Here is an 18,333-nt window from a genome sequence, read left to right on the forward strand (position 1 = left end):
CTTACACGGAGCAGAGGAAGACGTTTTATGTGTCAGCGATTAAACTACTTCAGGTGTTTCATTTTAACAGACTGCATTTCTTCCTAATATCCCCCTTCACTGAGCTTGTGCACAGCCATAATTTTCATTCATGGATCGCCACCTCTGTTCAGCACCACGGAGAGCTCCACTCGACATGCTTATCTGGATGTTTATTGGAATCTGGTTTATCCAAAATCATGAGCACTAAAACACAGATATTTACTTAACAACTCGTAGCCTTATTTTTATTCTTTTATTTTTCCATTTAGCTTTTAATCCAAATGTTTTTTATTTAAAGTTTTTAATTGGTCTTTTGAGCTCAGTGATCCAAATGTGGTTACTTTTTGTTACTTGAAAAAAATAAAATAAAAAGACAAACAACAGACTTCATGAGATTCTAAATGTAAAATATGCTGCAATAATATGTAGGTCAGGTCTACAAACAGTGGGGCCAAGGCCCCCTGCATCTAACTAGGATTACTTTAAAATTAAAGATTACATTCTTAACATATTATTCAACAAATGTAAATTTAACACTGAGATATATATATATATATATATATATATATATATATATATATATATATATATATATATATATATATATTTATTTATTAGGTGGTCAACAATACTAGTATCGATATTGAACCGTTCGATACAGTGCTTTCGGTTCGGTAGGCATATGTATCGAACAATACAAAATTTTTAATTTATTTTTTCAACTTTTCTTCTGACGATGCTGTCTGTGTTGAGCGCTCAGTGGATCTGCGCTCGACAGTGCAGCCTAGGCGGAGTAGTCGAACGCAGATTCACTGAGCGCAGGGCAAGCTAGCAGACAGAAGCTAAGCTCGTTGCAACATGGCAAATTGAACCTCCCCCACCCTCATTCAAATCTGGCGTTTGGAACTATTTTGGTTTTCATGTGACGTATGACCCTGAAGGTAAGCACGCCATGGACTAAAGTAAAACAGTATGTCGGATGTGCCAGGCAATGCTCAATTACATGGGTGGGAACTAGTGTGTTAGCGCAGTTAGCTCGTTAATGTGTTGACGCCGTCCAGCCCAACGCACGGGGCGATCCGCGGTAGCTCGTTAACGGAGATTTGCCGTGTTGTGGCATTAACGTCATTTCAATGAGATTAACGCTGACGCTTAGGGTTACGCTTTCTCTGTAATAAACTCTCTTTTCCAAAGATGAGTGATTTCTCGATCAGATAGATTAATTTTTTTATTACTTTGTTGTTTCAGCAACATTAAATTTAAAAACGGTACTTTTGAGTTAAAATATATATTTATAAGTTTAATAAATGACAAATTAAAAAGGCATGAACATTTTTTTTGTATCGAAAAAATATCTAACCGTGAATTTTGTGTATCGTTGCACCCCTAATATATATATATATATATATATATATATATATATATATACACATACATGTTTGTTTTTTTTCCAAATTCAATTTTGTAGCCTGGAGGATTTGTTTTATTATTATTATTTCTTCCATTGAATTTATCTTTTATTAAGTTACGTTACTACTGTTTGATACTGGTGAGTATTTTTTACAGTGAACTGGACAAAGGGTAAACTGCTAAAACTTTTTATCCTGCATCTCCAAAAAGTTGATTCTGTTCATGTGGACGTAGCGCTTTGTGGGAGAAACATTTCGTCACTCATCCGAGTGATGAACAGAATCAACTTTTTGGAGATTTACTTTGAGAATGCATCAAGACGTTTATTTCCTGCACATACTTTGATCATTCCAAAAGTGCTTTTCTCCTTCAGAGTTGGAAAAGAAGGGAAACATCTGTGTCAGTGTTTCTCCCAAACCATACATTTTGTCTTGCCATAACATCCTCGCACTCTCCTCTCTTCCACCTTTATCTCTGTCCCATCACTCGCTCTTCCCTCCTCCTTGGTGTGGTTCCTGAATATTTAATAAGCCTGAATTACTGAGGCTCTCAACTGTAATGACGGGAAAATCAGACAATTAAAGCAGAAGGGCACCGGCTTTAAATCTCACCTCCCCCAGAGGATCCAGAGATTATTTAAAGTGGCACACTGTTTGATTATCTAATCCTCCTCTTGCCCCTTCTGCTTTACTCACAGAGCAGCATCGCCTGCTCCACTTGCCACCGCAAATTACCATGAAACGCCACGCAGGGCTGTATTTAAGTTCTTTTTCCACGAACGGGAATATTGTGCCACATGGTCTCAGGGGAATGGCACCGTGGGAGTAACTCTTTTAGCAACTGAGGTTATCACAGTTAAGCAAGGGCTTCCAGGATTGTCTTGTTCACACTTAGGAAATGTAATTAATAACCACGCGAAGAACGCACATTTGCATGGAAACCACATTATTTACGTCATGCTGTAAACAAATAAGCGTGTGTCAGTGGGAGAGAGCATTTCTGTTCCCCAGGTGTTGCAAAGATATTTCAAGCTCTTCCTCTTTCCCCTCTTTTATCCAATGCTTTCATCAAACATGAGTAAAAGAAAAATAAAGGCATGACATTGTGTGGGACCCACCAAGAAAACCCTTCTTTTTTTAAACTTTGCTCTCAGAACAAAGCCTGTCTTGGTGCTGTTTGGCGCTAAGTAGAATTGTTGTCAGCTTGACTTATTATCCAGACAAAGTGATGGATTGTGATGAATAGATAGTAATAGCTTCTTTAATGCCTGCCAGTGCCACACACACACACACACACACACACACACACAGATGAATATTCATGATTATACAGCTGAGGCTCAACACTGGCTCATTTAGCGCTGGCCAGAGAGAGGCCAATGATAGCATTGTAAACACACAACCATCAGAGGTTTAATAGCTCAACTCCAGTACTGGCTAATTGCACTGCACACACAGCCACACACACAGAGGCAGGCGCAGATTTGAAAGCTCTTGTGATGAGATTTCCCTCTTCAGTTTTGATTCAACAGACAAACATTTGTTTGATGGGGAGAAAAAAAAACCATACTCATGCAGCTGCCTCAAAACAGTCTGATGGAGAAAAGAGACATCCAGTCATAGTACGTCAGTGTCTGCCAAATAAGTCCTGTACAAACACGCTCCATTCTTCCACTGCGCTTTGTTTGATTCTGTTTAGATCTGGGGAGATAGAGTTTCATTGGACTGTCTATACAACCGTACGGCCAGTTGAGCCGAATATAGGCACAGTGGAGCATAATGGACAACACAATAGCTTCCACTGTTGCTCTTGTATTAGGTTGACATGATGGTTTCCCACGTGCGTCTGCTGTGTTATATTTCAGCAACATTTAATATATTCACCTTAACTTAGATGTGAAATAGTTTCCCAGCAAACAGTCAGTAGTGTAAACTACTGACTGTCGTACAAGTGAACAAACACTTTTGTGGCATTTTGTTCCGCAGGGAGTTTGGATGCCTTGTAAGTCTGGAGACAGACAGCATCCAGAATCTCTGCATTTTAACTGAGAAATGTGGGGCAACAATGAGGCTGAGCACCTCAGGGTTTAAGCTCGCCTGCTACCTCCTGATCTGAGTGTCGTTCAGTGCCTATTTGCATCCAGTTTTAATAGCAATTTATTCAGTCAAGCAGAAGATGACATCTTTTTCTTTGGCTGACATATGAGGTTGTTAGCCTGAGGCTACTGTGTGTCTAGTTAATGAGCAGAGGGATCCTGCTGATGATTAGGACCGGCAATAACTAAGCTCAGCCCCCCCACTCTGACTCTACTTTGTAGTGGGAAGATCTGGGTAGAACAGGATTGGCTGCTTTAAGTTTTTGATCACGGTGGGATGAGAAATGAGACAATGTGTTTATTTTGTGTATATATAATGACAACGCCCAAATTTACTCCACTCTTTATGGGAGGTAGAAAGAGATTTATTTCTTATACTAGGATAAAAGAAGAAGAAAAAAATATATTTTTTCCCTTTTTATATGTGTGTGTAGGTTAAAGGTAGCAGCTACTCCAGAAAATGAAAACATACGTATTTCTAATTTAAATTTTCAGGTTGAATTTTCCGAGTGAAGACTGCTGATCTTCATTTTTATACACCAAGGCCAAAGAATCCATCTGTTTTCTCAAAGTTATACAGCAGATTTTTGTAAGAAGTCTAAGAAAGAGCAGTTTTTATGAGCATTTTTTATGAGCATTTTTCGTTAGATACACGGTGTACCGAAATACAGAGTGGATGCATTTACTCAAACTGTTAGTCTAAAAAGTAATTCTCAGTACTGAAGTTAAAAAAATAATTTTTTAAAAATTTTTCAGTTGCCCAATAACACAAAGAAAAATATACATTTCTCAAATTTAATAAGCTGTAACTACAGAAAGATGTTGACCTGAGAAACCTTCCTTTCTAATAATGATCTTCCTTTTATCTTAATTAAATAGCAACTTTAAATTATTTAAAAATTGTTACATTTTCTTTTAATTACAACTGCTGACTATTTTTCCTTTTGACTGACGTTTTCTTTTATTTAATTTAAAACCTGTGTGTGCAGCCATGAAGTCAAAATACTAGCTACTAGTGTTCTAAATGTTACAATGTTACAATGTTACAATGTTCTACATGCATTTTTTGCTGTTGATGCGAGGCCAAGTCAGTGTTAGAGGTGGTACTTATAAGTGTGCAGTATTTCCTCAGAGAAGAGCTAAAAATATTCAGGATCTGAACCAAGTTATGTTATTTATCACTGCATGCACTGACACAAGTAGGAAGACACAAGTCTGTCTTATTTATCTAGCCTGAAATCACCAATCCCAGCTCCATGTTCAGAAAAATAAAGAAATAAAAAGAAGATATCAGAGAAAAGAGTACACAGGACAGTCAGACCTTCAGAAGAGGGAGGTAGTCTTAGTAAACAGAAGAACTGTGTATGCATTTTGATCTAGTACTGAAAGATTGGTCTGGACAGTATATGTGCATGATTGTACATCTCCACCATTTACAGTATTGGGAATAGTGCTTGCTAAGCGAATGGTGGTCAGCACGTTGCCATGGTAACCACAGCAGCTGTCAGTGTGTGCCTCCTGCAAGAATGACAGATGACTTTTATTAGAGGGGCTGTAAATTGGTGGGGTCCCCCCCACTCCATAGAGATGCGCATCCCAGCCTGATCATTTTGGAGTCATTCTGCCAATAACAGTGACCAGGCCTAATTACAACACGGGCCCTCCTGGGCTCATCATACACTCATTATTACAGACTACACTGGCAGTCCTGGCAGCAGTCACTGTGTGACATTCTCATGGTGGGAAACAATAAGGCACAACATATGGTGGGATTATCACCACAGCTACATGTTATTAAAAGACAAGTGTTTTTTTATTTTAAAGTAATTATAGTTTAAAGGGGCCTTTGTGGTGATTCCTGTACAGTCACATACATTAACACAACATTGTTTTTGTGAAAATTGTAGTTTTGTTGAACAGACGGTGCGTGCACGCCATGCCATAGTCTTTCTATGGAAAATGCAAATGTGCAGTCACCATTGCAGTAGTGATATTCTCTCAAACACAGAGTCAGTCTTGTGTCTGCTTTTGTTTCATTTCAATCCTCCACACTTCCAAATGTTGCATCCTAACCGGAAGAGTTTGCTCACCTTTGGTTAGTCTTCGGCTGTGTAACAAGCCTGGCTTATCTCTTTATTTATTTATTTTAAATCAGGCTGTGTGACTTTGAGTGGCCAAGGTTACGGTGACACCGTGGGGCTCGGCTGTCTCCGGAGACCACATTCCACTCACTAATACACTCCAAGACAGTTGCCCACTGGGGACACTGCCAGCAGAGTGATGAGGAAGCAATTTTTATCTGCATTGTTTAGCTGACTCGGTTGCTTTCCCATCAGTGGTGTTCAGGCTGTGGGTGTTGATCAGGACAGATGACTCAGAGTTCTTCAGAGGAGTCAAAGGAGCACAGGTTGAGATTTTCAAGGTCATGGAGAAAGAAAACGAACCTATAATTTTCTGTTAAAAAAAAGTTGTAGTGCAGCTTCATTTAATATCTTTTTATTCCATTTATTTTTACTTTTTTTTTAATCTGGTCTACAACTATATAAACAGATGTCAATAAGTCCCTGCTAGCTTTATATTTGCACTCAGTCACAGTATCTTCACATTACTATCCCACTATCTGTTTTTAGAGCAGTATATTTGATCTGAGAAAGGCTCGGTAAGAAACAAAGAAAAGAGGCCGGGGTTCCTGCGGAGATCTGTCAGACAGACAACGCTGCCACTTTTTTGATAATTGCTCTGCCTAGCCATGATCTGAATTAGCATATGAAAGTTTTCTTCTTCACTGGAAGCACATAGCTGTAAGCTAATTTGTAAGTCATTTTAGATGACAGGGAGTGGTTGTATCCCAGAGGTGCGCTTTCTCCCTTGATCTTTTATTTTGTCTCTCTCTCTCTCAAATCTTCCCCAGTCATGTCTTAATTATATAATATTGAACTGGAGGCAGTTAGGCGGCTAACAGGTGCAGTCACAGAGCAGAGTGCAGGTCTGGCAGGAGCTGAAGCAGAAACTGGCATTTTGATAAGGCCATGTGACAAAACTTTAGTTGGATAATCAGGTGGTTGAAGGAATAGTTTGAAGGTGTCCTTAATCCCACTGATAGGCCTTGTGTAGGCTAAGCAGAGTCTGTGAAGGATGGGTAACTCAGTCATTACCATCACTAAGGTCACTGAGCAGCTCCTTGGTGGATGGGATGCACTCTTAGTTCCTGTCTTTGGTGGCACACTTCTGCAACGTCGTATGGAGACCATGGGAGGTGCCTCTGGATTGGCAGACTGTGGTTGTGATTCCCATCTTTAAGGAGGCGAACCAGAGGGTGTGCTCGGATTATAGGGGAGTCACACTACTCAGGAGAGTCTGTCCATTAGCCGAACCTTGGATTCGGCTAATGAGTCCATCCCATCCACCAAGGATGCATCCCATCCTTGGTGGATGGGATGCACTCTTAGTTCCTGTCTTTGGTGGCACACTTCTGCAACGTCGTATGGAGACCATGGGAGGTGCCTCTGGATTGGCAGACTGTGGTTGGGATTCCCATCTTTAAGGAGGCGAACCAGAGGGTGTGCTCGGATTATCGGGGAGTCACACTACTCAGGAGAGTCTGTCCATTAGCCGAACCTTGGATTCTGAAGGAACGATGCTGTTTTCATCCTGGTCGTGGAATACGTGGGAATTTACTCAACCGGTCTATTTTTGCTTTATGGACTTTTAGAAGGCATTTAACCACGTCGCTCAGGAGATCCTGCAAGAAGTGCTTTGGGAGCATGGGGTATCTGCTCCTTTGCTATGGGCCATTCGGTCCCTGTACATTCCCAGTGATAGCTAATCAAGTCCAGTGAGAGCTGGCGTTATACAGAGCCATAAGTCGGGCTTGTTCCGGGTTGGTGTTGAACTACACCAAGGCTCCCTTTGTCACCAAATGTGTTTAGAATTGCACAGAATTTCAGGTGTAGCTCAGTGCTGTCAGAATCTCATCTCTGCTCTTTGCAGATGATGTGGCTCTATTGCCTTAATCAGGTGGTGACCTTGAGCTCACACCTGAGCAGTGTGCAGCTGACTGTGAGCCAGCAGGAATTAGAATTAGTACTAAAAGTTTGAAGCCATGATTATTAGCTGCAAAGAATTCCCATCATGGTCATGAGTTCTGGGTTGTGGTGAAAGAATGAGACTACCCATGTGAGCAGCAGAAATGAAATATGGATATGCCTTAGTGATAAGGTGAGGAGTTCAGTTGCTATTCCTTCAAAACAAGTCAGCTGAGGCAAATCGGACAAGGGCGCATCCTGGGTGAGAGCGAGGCATGTTCTAGTGCAGCGGTCTCCAACCGTTTTTGCGCCACGGACCGGTTTATGCCCAACAATATTTTCATGGACCGGCCTTTAAGGTGTCGCGGATAAATACAACAAAATAAAAATAGTACCGGTACCGAAAAAAGAAGATTTATTCATAACACACGTGAAAAGACCCAGGAAAACCGAGTTAACGATAAAAACGATAACAAAATAACGCTGAAAACCGATAAAAACCCTGAAAACTATACATTTCACACCTGAGCCTCAACTCTCGCGGCCCGGTACCAAACGACTCACGGACCGGTACCGGTCCAAGGCCCGGGGATTGGGGACCGCTGTTCTAGTGGAAAGCATGGCATGCTGGAGAAATTGCATCTCCCAGCTGCCCTGTGAACTCCTCAGTGTTTCTCGGATGAGCTGGAGGAGCTGACTGGGGATAGGGAGGTCTGGTCTTCTCTGCTTAGACTACCACTGCGTCGCGACTAGGGATGGGTATCGTTTAGATTTTATCCGATACCGGTGCCAAACCGGTACTTTTGAAGCGGTGCCGGTGCTCAAACGGTGCTCAAACCGGTGCTTAAAGAATGGAGAACACAAACTTTGTCCAAAAACCTCTCATGTTCAGCTTTTTTTTTTGTAAAAAGATAACAATGTTAGCCTTTTCTGCAGCTATGGGGCATATATGGGATCACTCTTGGCTGGAAGCAGTGCTTAAACAATGGAAAAAACACAAACTTTGTCCAAAAACCTCTCATGTTTAACTGTTTCCCACTTTTTCTTTGGTCATTTTAGCCTTTTTGGCCAGGGTGAAGGGAGTATCTGCCATCAAACAAGAAGACAGCCGCATGTAGCTATGATGGTGTTTGCTAGTTCACCTTACGTGCATTAATGTAATAACGTGGTTAGCCTACTCAACGTAAATTACACACGAACAACATTAAGCTACTCACGCAGAGAAGAACGGCTGCTGCTGCATCATCATCCTCATCATTTCTGCTACACTGGCAGGGCTAGGGGCCAGGACTCTCCTCTTTGGGTTTTTGGGGGATGTTGCTAACTCCGGGTCCGATAACAGGCACCACACCCGCAGTAGATGTGCTCGGTGTGAGGTCTCGCAGCAAGCTATCAAATACGGCGCATTTCCAGGCTTTTAAAAAAACGCTATGCGTCGCCAGGTGTTTCATCAGATTTGAGGTGTTACCTCCTTTGACAGTATCACAGTATCAGCTTAAAGCACTTGTTGCAGCTGCTGAGTTTGCATCTTTTGCTGTGAAGTACAGCCAGACTTTTGACCGCTTCGCCTTGGGCATTTTTAATCTGTAGCTCTGCTCTAAAAGAACGTACGTACCTGGACCCGCCTACTATACTCGGAAACGTAAAATGATTGGCTAGAATCTAAAGTGTATCACAGCTCAGGAAAAAATAAAGCACCAAAATGTGCGCTGCTTTTCGGTCTGGTTACTACCGTTTATGTCAGAACCGGTGCCATCATGGCACCAGATACCGGTACCCATCCCTAGTCGCGACTGCAGATCAGTGGCAGAAAACTGATGGACGGATGGAGGAAATGACTGAAAGAGCCTGGCCAACTCACAGTTTTAAGTGTATGTTTTGGGGCAGGTCACTCAGTAGATGTGAATGCTCAGCTATGTCACCATGTGTCATTGTATTCCACCTCATCACAAATCCTTTATTCTTAGTCCCTGGCACACACTAACCTGTGCTCAGCGGTGACATCTCTGACCCAGGGCAAACTCTCCTTGGTGAAAAGTGTGACACTTGCATTGTAATAGGAATATAATTCTGTCTGTTTCTATTATGTCCCACAAGCAATTTAAGTTTCATTGATACTGCAAAAGCTACGAGTCTGAGTGAACAAATAGTCTCCTTACAGGCTCACTGTGGCTTATAAGAGGATTGATTGAAGCTAATGAGTCTGCAGCCACAGAACAGGGCTTGTGTTTGTGCCACTGATGATGCCAAAGCAGCTGAACGGGGTGACGAAGGGAAGAGGAAATGGCTGATATTTGTGGAAGCCACCTGGGGTGAAGTGAAGCCATAGTTTTGGAATATAAACTAATAAACGCAGATGTGGACAGAACAGGAAAGGCTGTCTGCTAGACCGTGTTAGTATGCATTAGACTGAACTCAGAGGAGAAAGGAATAGCGGTGCACCTCCGATCATTATTATTGACCATTCCGCCTCGCAGCTGTACACAGCTTAAACACATTAGGACTCCCTTGCATGTACACATGCATAGAAACATGTATACTCACAAGCACATGCTCATAAAGAGTTTAATATAGAGATGAAGAAGCCAGTGGGATATGAGATAACTGCAGTATAAGCGTACACTGAAATGGTCTCAGGTTATAAGGACATGCACATATGCTAATAGAGGCCTCCAGCTCTGTGTTGAGAGTGAGAACGAGCTAACAAAGAATCGGGAACACTATCAGTTATCGCACTGACTCTGAAGAGTTCTTGTAATTTAAATAAAATCCAGCCTTTACATGCAGCACACCTCTTCCATACAAACAGCTGTAAAGTGTGTTTTCATGGCCACTTCAGAGAGAAACATCACCTGATGTTTCTAACTCTGTGTTTGCTCCACAGTGCAGGACTGTGTAGAATGTGGGGCTGCCCATATGGAAAAGATTTATATAAATCTGATAAAGTTTGTATCTGTCTTGTGTGAATGTACTGCCTCTGCTATGGTTGGGCAGTCAGCTAAACTCCTTCCCCACATCAAGACTCTGATGACACGATTATTGACACAGGGAAAGGTGAAACTGTAACAAACAGTACAAGGCATAATCACTGTACTTATTCACCATGTACATATATAACGATTTGCCCAGTTTTTTTAATATGTCAACATGCAACGTTCATATGAATTACTTCCCTTTCTAACTCAAATACAAACATCAAATTATGATTTTAACAAGTCTTGCTATAATGAATGCCTCCAATTCGTTTCTTATTCCCCTTTAGCTAGCTCCATAAGCGATTGCTAGCGTAAACTGCATAAGATTGGTTTTATCATTAAACTTACAGAAAAATTAACTTACTTGAAAGAAAGTGGTCTATACATGCACATAAAATATAAAACAAGTCTATACATACCCACAATGCTACCAAAGGCATAGGATGTATGTGGATGCCACTGGATTTATCTGGCTAAGGCCACCATGCTGCACATGCCTTCTCCTTAACCCTTTAAAGCCGGTCGGAGCGGCCGTTTTGCGTAACTTTTTTAAAATCCCGGTAGCACTGCAACCACGTGAGCTAGCGCAATAATTTTTTTTGCATATGAAACCGGAGGAGTTGTACTTACATCTTATGCCATCAGCTTGTCCTCGGTCACAGTTTCCTTCCACATATAGCTTTGCAAAAACTGCATAAAAAGCACTTGCAGCAACAAAAACATAATATTCCAGAAACACGCTTTGCCGATGCGATCAGCTGTTCATAACACTTCCTAGTTGGAATAGACGTTAGCGCAAACTTTTGCATGTCCGCCATGACCTGCCCGAAACCGGAAGTGACGTCATTTTGCGGAAATGTAGTTTTTCTTCTTTCTGTTTTTGTAGACTTTCTGAGTCATTTCTGGGATGCTTAGGACTCATATTGCACTGCTGGAAATAGTTTATTTTGATGCATATGCTGCTTTTTTGCAAATTTGCATTATAATATTTATTTTCGTTTTTCCTGCAGTGTATAAAAATTGGAGCATTTCAAAAATAAAACTATGAAGACACTCAAAATAAATTTCCTGTGGTGGGAAACTATTTTGTGCAACTTTTTTGTATTTACAGTTTTGAGGGATAAGCCTCTTAAATTTCTCTAACTGGAAATATATGTTAAAAAACAAAAACGATTTTCAATTTTTTTGTAGTTTATTGCACTTTTTTGCGATTTATGTAATTACTATGCACTTAATTCATACATATTATTAAAATCTGGGCTATAATGGTTGTATTGCTGTATATCAACTTGAAATGCTCCCAAAAATGGCTCCACAGCATGTAAACATATAATATAAGCTCTGGCAAACTTGGTTCTATGGTAGGTCTTAAAGGGTTAATTCACAGACTTACTTCCTGTTTACCGACGACATCATGTCCTATTACCGACTACAGGTTTTAAGGTGGCATCAGAGAGGTACAATTGCATATTTAAACATTTACCAAATCCAAGAAAACAGTCTACCTTAAAAACCTTTGATATCAGAACAGTGAAACTTGTATGAAAAACATACAAGAGGGAAAACAGATATAAGATCCCTTGAAAAATTATATAAATGAAACTTGTATGTTTTGGATACTTACTAAAACAATATATGAAAGTAATGAGAAAGTGGCCACTTTCATGAGTAAATCATATAAACCTTACATGATTCACTATATGAAGTAGGCCACATCTGATGCAAGTCTGTTATAAGTTTTTTCTATTTGTTTTCCATACGGGTGTTGCCCTCTGATTTAATCGGAGAGATATCTTGTGGTGTTTGTGAGGTTGTGTGATGACTGTACAACAGGCTAAAACAGGCGTCCTGTTTCGGTGTTTGAATGTCATAAACGAAGGACTTTCCTTGTAGAACAGTTATCAGCCTCTTGAGTGTACAGGCTGTTGACTCAGAGTCGGCCAGAGAGAAATGATGTTTCAGGACAGACAGAGAGAAGCTGCATTGAACATCCTGGTCTGATCCATCAGCTGCTGTGTCATTTGACATCTTTGATGTGGACAGATGTTACAGGGACAGAGCAGACTGCCACCCCTGTTTCCTCCAAAATAGAGATGAGCATGTAAAGCTTCATAACAAAAGTTTTCTCTCCAGTTTCCATACTGAGTCCCAAATGTTGAAAACATAAGGTGAGGAAAGCACCACTTCCTGTTCCTCCATGTGGATGAATAGAAAGCCAGAGTTGACGAGAGCAACAACAGGATCAGAGTACAAAGCAGAACAGGTGTTACTGAGAACAAATACGAGATAGATCAAGTTAAGATTAAGTTAGCAACGTTGGGCAAGCTAGAGCAACTTAAATAGTGGCAACGTAAATAGTGCACAGGACTTTATGATGTGCATGAATGCTCTACCTCTGTTTCTACAAGATAGAAAGAGTTTAAGTTTCAAATGTAGCAGTGTAAAAAGATTTATGTTCAAAAGCTTGATAATGACGTACAGTGAAGTAAAAGCTGTGTTTGGCTAATTAGTGCATTCAGTCAGAATTAGGTGTCAAACTCAATTCTCAGATGAGAAGCTGAAAACACAACAGGGCTGATGTTTCCCATTAAAAATGCCACGTTAACTTAGTACTATTATCTGTTTTCCTCGTCCATGTTTATTCATCTGTCCTACAGAGGAATAATTTCCCTTACAGAACTGTGAGCTGTATGACCCGATGCCTCGCCTGGGTGATGCTGGATATCAGGGATATATCTGCAGGAGAGTCCTGGAGATGTATCAGGCTGCAAGATCATTTTGCAGATGTACTGAAAACAGCACCTAGGGAGTGGTGTGCAGGAGAAACTGACTCCAAATATTTAAGACAGGGCTGGTTTGCACTGCAGTAGCTGTCTGTCAGAATAATACATGTATTGTATTTCTAATTGAATACTAGGACATACTATAAGGTTTCACAAGTCCAATGATAATGTCTGGGTAGCAGACAGATGCGTGTATCCTCTCATCTTAACTGTTCTTTCATTTATATTCCTTCACTGTAATAGTGACATTTGCAGGGTTTCCAATATGAGGCACACACAGTATAGAGGTGTGTGATCTGTTAAATAAGACCGATTGTATTCTGAGAAATTCACAAATAACCCAAAGATAGTTTAAAGACCATAAATGCTCACACAAACCCACGTACATGTGTGTATGTGTCTCTTTCCACGTGCGTTTAAAGCATGTACTCCCCTTTGCTAGCCTTTTGTCATAGTGACAGGCAGTCTGTTCTAATGAAAGCTCCTCTCATTCATAAGGCTGTCAGCTTTTGATGCCAGAGAAGTTGCAGGGGGAAAGAAGGAAAGCAGGAGAGAGGGACTGCAGAAGACAGAGCCTACACCTCATTTTTCCTTTGCTTTCTCTGAATGATTTCGTTCCTAAAAAGCAACTGCATTTGCAGCTGGCAACATTTTAATTTGATGATGTGTCAGCTTGTTTCCATGCTTAAGTAACTAAGGACTACACATGCACACACACACATGGATCCAGTGTCTCTCAGTTGTTTCACTGGTTGAGTAGCTCGACCACAAGCAAGGAAAAAACTTCTTCAGGATATCAATGCCCTGGTCTCTTTTTTCTATCTAGGTCAACATTTGCTCACAATAGCATCTTGGCCACCCTCCCCTGTGTATTCCCCATTTTCTTTCTCTGTTTTCTCCCCTCTGTACTCACAGTCACACCTTTCTTATTGCAACACCTCTGTCTTCGGTACCAATCATTTATTTCTAAATTATGATAAATGTTTTTTGCTTCTACATAAATGTAGGCAGTAGTAGGGACAATGTGTCATTTTCCTAATATTTGCCATAATTTGAGGTTTTGTTTTTTGAGCCATTTCAGAGATCATCTTAAGACCTTCACACCTTTTTCCATCATTTTAGGCACGCTCAATGCAAAGGCCTCTGCCAGCAGGATAAACCTGTGTTAATGTGTCATGACAAGACTAAATGAGAAGATTCAACATCCCATAAAACAGCGGTCCCCAACCTTTTTTGCGCCACGGACCGGTTTATGCCCGACAATATTTTCATAGACCGGCCTTTAAGGTGTCGCGGATAAATACAACAAAATCAAACTAGTACCGGTACCGAAAAAAAGAAAATTTATTCATAACACACGAGAAAAGACCAGGAAAACCGAGTAAACGATAAAAACGATAACAAAATAACGCTGAAAACCGATAAAAACCCTGAAAACTTTACATTTCACACCTGAGCCTCAACTCTCGCGGCCCGGTACCAAACGACTCACGGACCGGTACCGGTCCGAGGCCCGGGGGTTGGGGACGGCTGCCATAAAGCATGCATTATTATATCTCTAGCAATACTGCCAGAATCCCCCACCATACGGCGGGCCTATTTGATGCCCAAACCAGATCGGCTCTTCCATCATCTGTGACATGAAATACCCCAATAGCCACCGGCTACAGAACACATCGCTCCTCAGAAACACTGACTACCTCTCCCTACTTCCATGTGTTCACACAAATTAGCATTACATTAGCATGATATTAGCACATCCGACCTGCACATCCATGCCTTATCAAAGCACTCTGTGATCCCCGGCTCCCCGTGCTTTAGTCTGGATCAGAAAAAAAAAAGAGCGAAAACCTGAGTGAGAAAGAGAGAAAGACAGAGCGTTTCCCCCGAGAGAGAGGGAAGAGAGCGATGAGCTACATGATAACGAGCTGTGTTACACCGCTATACAACACACAGCCTTGTCACTGCGCCTCAGAGCTGATTTAGCTGAGCTTAAATGGGCTGCAGCAGATGTTTGGTGACTACAATCACACAGAGCTGCGTTCCTCACTTGACTTGCAAATATTTGCTTAGAGACTTCAATATTGGCTTTTCTTTATTTCATTCTTTTTGAATGTGTAAGGCGGCTTTCCAGCGCATGAAAATGAATACACGCAGCATGCTTTCTCTGCTGACACCGATTACTGCTGCGCTGTGTTTGGTACAAAATGTTAACCGTCGCTTGTGATGAAAACCCCGAGGCAGCTGATCCTGTACTTTCATGAACAGTTTTTGAAACAGTTAAACAAACTTATTGACTAAACATAAAAAAACTGTGGTTTAATTCTATATAGTGATTTTTCCTGATAAGTATTTTGATTAAAGTCTTGTTGCTGCAAACAGCGAAGCTCAGTTGAGATTAATGCGTTCTGAGGAGAGTCTGCACTCTGCCGTCTAGTGAACGAGCAAACCACAGATAGATTTTCCAGAATGTTTAACATCACGCCGACTGACCACAGGCTATACTTACAGGTCACATGAAAGTGACGTGTTCGGTACTCACTGGCCCACATGTAGTTTACTGGTGTTCACTGAAGATGTTGCTTTGCTTTCTTTATATGTAGGTAACGTCGCCTAATATGTTTGATTTATCTTTTCATTTCCAGTGCAACGGTTTCTCATCACATCCACGGGAGCCCTGTATATTCTGGATGTGCAAATGGAAGACGGGCTGTACAACTACAGGTGTATGACACGGCATCAGTACACCGGAGAAACCCGACAGAGCAATAGTGCCCGCCTCATTGTGTCAGGTGAGAGGGGGACACCACAATTAGAATGAATAGGTATCAGAAGTTCTGCAGCTTGATATATATTAACATTAAGCTGTACTTCTGGGTTGAATGGTCACTTGTTTCACGGTGCAAAAAACTACAGAGTTGTATTATGTATTATATGCATCTATCTTTGTGTTTGTAAATCAGACTGATTTGGAGTAATCGCACTGAGACACGATACTGCGCGCTCTCTGTCCAATGACTAGGTTGCTCGTTGTTTTTTGACTCTACCTGTAATATACAAATGAACATCAGTATGTTTTCAATAAGGCTTGAAAGTAGTGACTCAGAACCAGTGTTGGTTAAGTTACTTGAAAAAAGTAATCAGTAACTAATTACTGATTACTTCCCCAAAAAAGTAATCCTGTTACTTTACTGATTACTTATTTTCAAAAGTAATTAATTACTTAGTTACTTTTTAAAAACACGATTTACAACCTGAATAGGTGATAAAGCGATAGATCTTTCAGCCCAATTCTACTTTTTCTGCATAATCCATCATACAAAATGTAATCACATGGAAAAGTCTCTTTTTAAAACTTGTTTTATTAGTTTTAATCTTTTAACTTTATGCATCAAGCAAAAATGTAATTATCTGCAACATTCTCTGACTGGAAGAAATTAGTTTAACATTTAAACCTATTTTCTGCACATTCCAGCACATAAAATATTTTTTTTGTGTGTTTACACTCAGTCTTTCAAATAGATGCAAGTAAAACACAGCAGAAAATAAATAAAGTCAAAGACTAGCGGTCCTGTTGCTCTATTTTCACCTGTAAAGCAGGAGTGGGGTAGGCGGAGGTTTACCCTGGTGCAGGTGTGCAGCGGTCAGTGGAAGAATCCGCGAGTTTCTCTGTGAGTTTCCCATTACGTCGTAGCTACTCGGTGTTTGCTCGGAAGTTTAGGTTTTTTTTCGCTGTAAAAAGAAGTTTTCTTCCCACGCACAACGGACACTAATGTTTTTGTCACTTTTTATGGAATCAAACTCAAAAGTAAGGTCAGTACTTCCACGCTTTAAACGCTGCACGCTCATACTCTCTCTGCACTCGATATATGATCCATTGTTGATCTGCACACAGCTGTTGTCACGAACGTCGCACTCACTTACGTCACTGTCATGAGACATTCTCGCAAAAAAAATCACGGTTTTAGTAACGCAGTAACGCAGCGTTCCTACGGGAAAGTAACGGTAATCTAATTACCCTTTTTGCAATAGTAATCCCTTACTTTACTCGTTACTTGAAAAAAGTAATCGGATTACAGTAACGTGTCACAAGTAACGCGCCACTGCCCATCTCTGCTCAGAACTAGCAACCACAAAATTAAACTCTTCACCAGCATGTTTACTGAGGTCAGAGGTCATGAAAGTTTTCCTGGACTTGATACAACCAAATGTATTTTTATAAAACACTCGGAAAGCACAACTTCCTGCAATGTTTTATACCGATGTTAGCATTGTTAATATGGGCATCTTGTGTAGTATATTCATCTTTCTGTATCATTGTGTCATATAAGGTTGTATTGGAAAAAATAATGTTTTAAAGAGGTCAAACAAAGAAAGGTCTAATATATTGCTTTAATGTTTGAAGATGATCCAAATGAAACATTTTTCGTGGCCTACCTATGACCTTGAAGCACTACATACTAAAATAGTGTATTTTATTATCTTTACCCATATGACTGGAGCAGAATCGGCTGAAATCTTTGGCTTATTTAAGCTGTAAAAACTTGAGACGTAAGGCATCGTACTGTGGTGTTTAACAGCTTTCTCTTCCTTTCATATGATTGTTTTGGGGTTGTTGTTTTTTTCAAAGTTAACTTTGACTCTGAAGGTCAAAGTCAAATGCTTAGCCAACCTGGGTAATCATGTCCCCTAAGGCCTAGTATATTGTTGTGAAGTTTGAAGACGATTCATAAAAAACTATTTTTGCTGATTTACTGTTTTTACTGTTACAGTGATGGGAGATACCAAGATACCAATGACAGCTTATACTGTTGTTGGTATCTGTCAGACCATTAGAAAGAAAGAAAGAATGCAGGTTTAAGCCCTGTAGATTAGATTAGATTAGATGAAACTTTATTAATCCCTCGGGTGGGTTCCTCCGGGAAATCCAGTTTCCAGTAGCAAAGCACCGAAAGAAGTTGCATGTTACAGATACATTAAGGGGAATGAGAGTAAGGATATAAGCATAAATACACCATATATAC

The 18,333-nt window shown here is 40.6% G+C and overlaps 1 protein-coding gene and 1 long non-coding RNA gene across 3 annotated transcripts in view; both read left to right on the plus strand.

Moving 5' to 3' along the window:
- The window catches only part of dscama (Down syndrome cell adhesion molecule a), a 129,197-nt gene that overhangs the window by 58,294 nt on the left and 52,570 nt on the right, over positions 1-18,333 (plus strand). For both annotated transcript variants that reach the window (XM_085174869.1, XM_085174870.1), the window contains exon 4: positions 15,955-16,101. In XM_085174869.1, coding sequence (XP_085030995.1) covers positions 15,955-16,101 — 147 coding nt within the window. The remainder of the gene's footprint in view (positions 1-15,954; positions 16,102-18,333) is intronic.
- Positions 632-12,771, plus strand: LOC146509393 (uncharacterized). The gene is made up of 2 exons (XR_014876466.1): positions 632-7,618; positions 9,319-12,771. It is a non-coding gene; the product is annotated as an uncharacterized LOC146509393 (long non-coding RNA).

This window comes from Neolamprologus multifasciatus, chromosome 10 (assembly GCF_963576455.1).
Source record: "Neolamprologus multifasciatus chromosome 10, fNeoMul1.2, whole genome shotgun sequence".
Taxonomy (NCBI): Eukaryota; Metazoa; Chordata; class Actinopteri; order Cichliformes; family Cichlidae; genus Neolamprologus; species Neolamprologus multifasciatus.